Below are 4,243 nucleotides of genomic sequence, written 5' to 3' on the forward strand. Positions count from 1 at the left end.
GGGTCCGAGCTCGGAGCAGCACACGCGGGGTTAAAAGCACCGCGCTGCCCCCGGCATCCCCGGAGCCTCGACGCCTGCGAGGGCGCTTGGTGGTCTCCCACGCCGACTCCCCCCCTTTTGCAGAGCGGGTGGGAAAGGGAAGCGAAGCCGGGGGGAAACGGCACGGCGAGGGCACAGGAGCCCCCCGGCACCGCCGTGCCCCCCCTCACCGGCAAGGCGCTGGCCAAGTTTTTCCAGCTTGGTGGCGTGGGGCGCCCGGGAATGACAGGGCTGGGGACGCCCGCCGGCATCCGCGCTCCTTCTCCAGCCRCCTGGGAAAAGGGGCCCTTTCCCCCCCCCGGCATCTCGCCTTGCTCGTCTTCCCGGCCAGGGAAAAACGAGCGCCTGCGCACGCTGCGGCGACAAAACGACTTTATTTTTCGGTGGGAGCCGGGCACGGCATGGACTTGCTGCCCGGGAGCATGGCAGCTTGCCCGCAGGAGGAGGAGGAGGAGGAGGAGGAGGAGGAGGAGGGCTGGAGCAGCCTTCCTCCAGCTGCCCGCTCCGCTGGGGACGGGGCTGAGCCGCCCCGCACTAGGGGGACGCTCACAGCATCCCTCCGGAGCATCCTCGGGTGCAGGAGCGGCGCTGGCGTATCCACAGGCTGGAGCCGCGTCCCCAGCTCAGRACAAAACTCCCAGGGCAGGAAAAGCACCGAGGCACCGGAAAAGCGCGGAGGCAGGTGGGAAATTAAGTGCAAGGCATGTGCCCGGGGATCCTTGGCCACGGGGCGGCTCCGCAGCGCGGGAACAGCCCCAGAGGCAGCGAAATCACCCTTGCCGCTGCATCGCCATGGCCGGAGCGATTCCCGATGCACCCGGCGCCTCTCCGGCGGTGCAGCTGGCCCCGCCATCCCGGTGGCGCCGTAATTAATAGCAGCGGCGCAGGCTGCCCGCATCCCGGGAGGGAGTTTCCAGTGAAATCCCCCTCCGTCAGCACCGACCGCAGGCGTGGGAGAAAAAAAAAAAAACGAAACCCGATGGGAAACTTTAATAAATAATGGTGTAAAGCGGAGGAGCAGCGCAGGGACAGCGGGGGGGGGGACACGGGGCGGCGGGACGGGGTCACGGGTAGCCGTAGCGCTTGGCGATGGCCATGTCCTTCTGGCGCTGCACGAAGAACTGCAGGCGGCCGAGGCTGCAGCGCTGCGCGGCCAGTTGCCGCTGCCGCTGCGCCTGCCGCTTGAGCCGCTCCCGCTCGGGCCGCTGCTCGGGCCCGATGGGCACCGACTCCTCCTGCTCCTCCAGCGGCGTCGGCCCCGCCGTGCCGCCCGCCCACGGCCCCACGCAGGGCACCACGTCCGCCAGCGGCGGCGGTGGCGGTGGTGGCACCCAGTGCCACCGCGGTGTGCGCTCCCGCGCCGTTGAGCCCACCGTGGGCGACCGCTGCACCCAGGTGGGTTTGGCGGGCGCCCGCGCTTTGCCCGCCGTGTCTTCCCACGGTGCCGCCGCCACCGCCGCCGGTGGTCTCCGGGCGGGCGCTTTGGGGGCGGCTTTGGGCTGCGGGGCCGGGGCGCCGCGTGCCGGTCCCGCCGCGCTGGCTTTTTTCCCCAGGGCGTGGAAAACTTGGATGGACTCGAGCATGTGCATGCCCAGGTCGCTGCGCGGCGCCTTGCACGCCTCCCGCCCCGGCGCCCCGGCGGCTCTGCCGCCCGCCGCCTTCCGCGGCAGCTTGTCCTCGGGCTTGGGGCTGCCCTTGCCCCCCGCCGCCGGTTTGGGGGCTTTCGGCTGCGTTTCGGCCGCCACGGCGGCTCCTTGCTTCCTGAGCTGTCTCAGCTGCTTCCTCGGCGCGGTGGCTTGGCGCTTCGGCCCGCCGGGGGACGAGGTGGCCCGCGGGGGACCCCGCGCCGCCGCCGCCACTGCCGGGCGCCGCTTCTTGGCGGGGGGGGCGTCCCCGTCAGCGGGTGGCGAGGCCAGGAAGGGGATCGGCAGCAGGCGGGGGGCGGCGCGGGAGCCCGGGAAAAACACCTTGGCCTTGTGCTTGGTCACTCGCGGCGAGGGGCCGCCCGGCGCCGGCGCGGGAAACGCCACCTCCAGTTTCGGTGCGGGAAGCAGCGCTGCGGTGGCGCTGGGTGGCTCCGGCTTCGGGGGCTCCCCCGTGGCCGGCTCCCCTGGCAGCGCCCCGGCGGGYGGCGGTGCTGGTGGGCAGCGGGTGCCGGTGCTCTCGGGCGCCGCGCCGGCGGGGAGGTCGGCGCCGCCGTGCCGGTCATCGACGGTGTCGATCCAGGCCAGCAGGTCGTTGATGTCGGAGGGGTCGAGGGGGAAGAGCGGCGGCTCCCGCAGCTCCCGCGGCAGCAGCTCGTCTACGTTCAGCTCCGGCAGCGTGTTGGCCGCGGAGGCGTCCGGCGGCGGCGGCGCCAACGCTGCCGGCTCCGGGACCGCCCGAAACGACGGGAGAGAAACGGGCGCCTCTTCCATGCGTCGCCCCCCCTGCTGTCGCTCCGCCACCGCCGGACCCTCGGGCGCCGCCGCGGCCCCCACGGGCTTGAGCACCAGGAGCACGTTGCCGGCGGGGGGCTGCGGCGGTGCGGCGCGGGGGCCGCCGGGGTGCCGGGCGCTGGTGGGCAGCGCCGGCAGCTGCAGCAGGCAGGTGCCGGCAGGGTAGAGGGGCTCAGCGAGGGCCGGGAGGCCCCCGTGCCCCGGCGGCAGCCCCCACGCCGGCGGCAGCACGTAGGGGCAGGCAGGGGGAGGCAGCGGCGCCCCCGGCCACAAGGCGCCGGCAGGCAGCGGGTAGGTGACGGCGGCGGCGGCGGTGGCGATGCCGGGCACCTTGTGGCATCCCCCYGGCATCGGCGCCGAGGGCAGCAGCCAGGCCGAGCCCAGTGGCGGCGCGGGGAAGCTCAGCCCGGGCATCTGGGTGGCGAGCAAATTTGGTGGTTTCTCTGGGAAGGAGGAAAAAAAGCAGGAATAGGGAGTGGGCTCCACGTGTCCCCCCCGGCGTGCTGCCCGTTGTCCCCCCCCCAGTGCCGTACCTGCCATGGCGCAGCACGCGGTGGCTCAGCGGTGTCACCCAGGCGTCCGGTACACAGCGCCCGCCGCATGTGAGTGTATGAATTTGTTTGGGTCTATTCTCCTGGTAACCGTGTTCCGGATTCCCGCGGGGTTCCGCAGCCCCCGGGCAACCCCCCCCCCCCCCCAACCGCAGCTTTCCATCCATGCGCCTGTTTGCTTTGCCTTAGGGGTGATTTTTCGGCACGGCCGAGGCAAGGGGTTCGTCCCGGCGCAGGACGGTGCGCAGAAAGCCGGTTTTAGCCCAACGTTGGTGCTTCCCAGCCGGGAGCCGATGCCGGGGAGGCCGGTACCAGCACGGGGGGATGCCAGTACTGGGGGTGCTGGTGCTGGGATGGAGTGGGGTGGTGGTACTGGGAATGCTGTTATCAGGATTAGGTGGAGATGCTGGTACTGAGTGGTGTACTGGGATGGTGGTACTGAGGATGCCAGTACTGGGATGGTGTGGGATGGTGGTACTGGAGATGCTGGTACTGGGATGGAGTGGGATGGTGATACTGGGGACGCCAGTACTGGGATGGAGTGGGTTGGTGGTACCAGGGATAGTGGTACTGGGATGGAGTGGGATGGTGGTACTGGGGATGCTGGTAGTGGGATGGAGTGGGATGGTGCTACTGAGGATGCTGGTACTGGGATGGAGTGGGATGGTGGTACTGGGGATGGTGGTACTGGGATGAAGTGGGGATGCTGGTACCAGTACGGGATGGAGTGATGATACCAGTACCAGGGATGCTGGTGGCAGGATGCAGCGGGGATGTCGGTACCGGGCTGGGAATACTGGTACCAGCCCTGGGATGGGGATGCCGGCAGCGGTACTGGGATGGAGGGGGGATACCAGTCCGGAGGCAGGCATGCCGGCCCCGGGGCGGCAGGGCCGGTACTGGGGCGGGGACGCCTGCACCGGGCCGGCGGGGCCGCTACCGGGGCCGGTACGGGAGCGGCGGTGCCGCCGCGAAACCGCCAGGGGGCGCCGCGGCTGCGGGAGCCGGTGAGGGGGCGTGGCTTAGAGGGCGTGGCCTCGAGTCGGGGGCGTGGTCTAGATTAGGGCGTGGCGCGCGGGCTAGTCTACGTTATGGGGTGTGGTCTACGTTATAGGGCGTGTCCTCTGCTCTAGGGGGCGTGTCCTCTGCTCTAGGGGGCGTGTCCTCGGCCCGGGGGACGTGGCCACGAGGCGACATCACCGGCGGCGACGGCGG

The 4,243-nt window shown here is 71.1% G+C and overlaps 1 protein-coding gene across 1 annotated transcript in view; it reads left to right on the plus strand.

Moving 5' to 3' along the window:
* The first annotated feature begins 3,801 nt into the window (after positions 1 to 3,801).
* LOC112973638 (RNA/RNP complex-1-interacting phosphatase-like) overlaps positions 3,802 to 4,243 on the plus strand; it is a 5,749-nt gene continuing 5,307 nt past the window's right edge. The window contains exon 1 of the mRNA XM_026081704.1: positions 3,802 to 3,807. Within this exon, the coding sequence (XP_025937489.1) occupies positions 3,802 to 3,807 (6 nt within the window). The remainder of the gene's footprint in view (positions 3,808 to 4,243) is intronic.

This window comes from Apteryx rowi, unplaced genomic scaffold, assembly GCF_003343035.1.
Source record: "Apteryx rowi isolate R43461 unplaced genomic scaffold, aptRow1 scaffold_56, whole genome shotgun sequence".
NCBI lineage: Eukaryota > Metazoa > Chordata > Aves > Apterygiformes > Apterygidae > Apteryx > Apteryx rowi.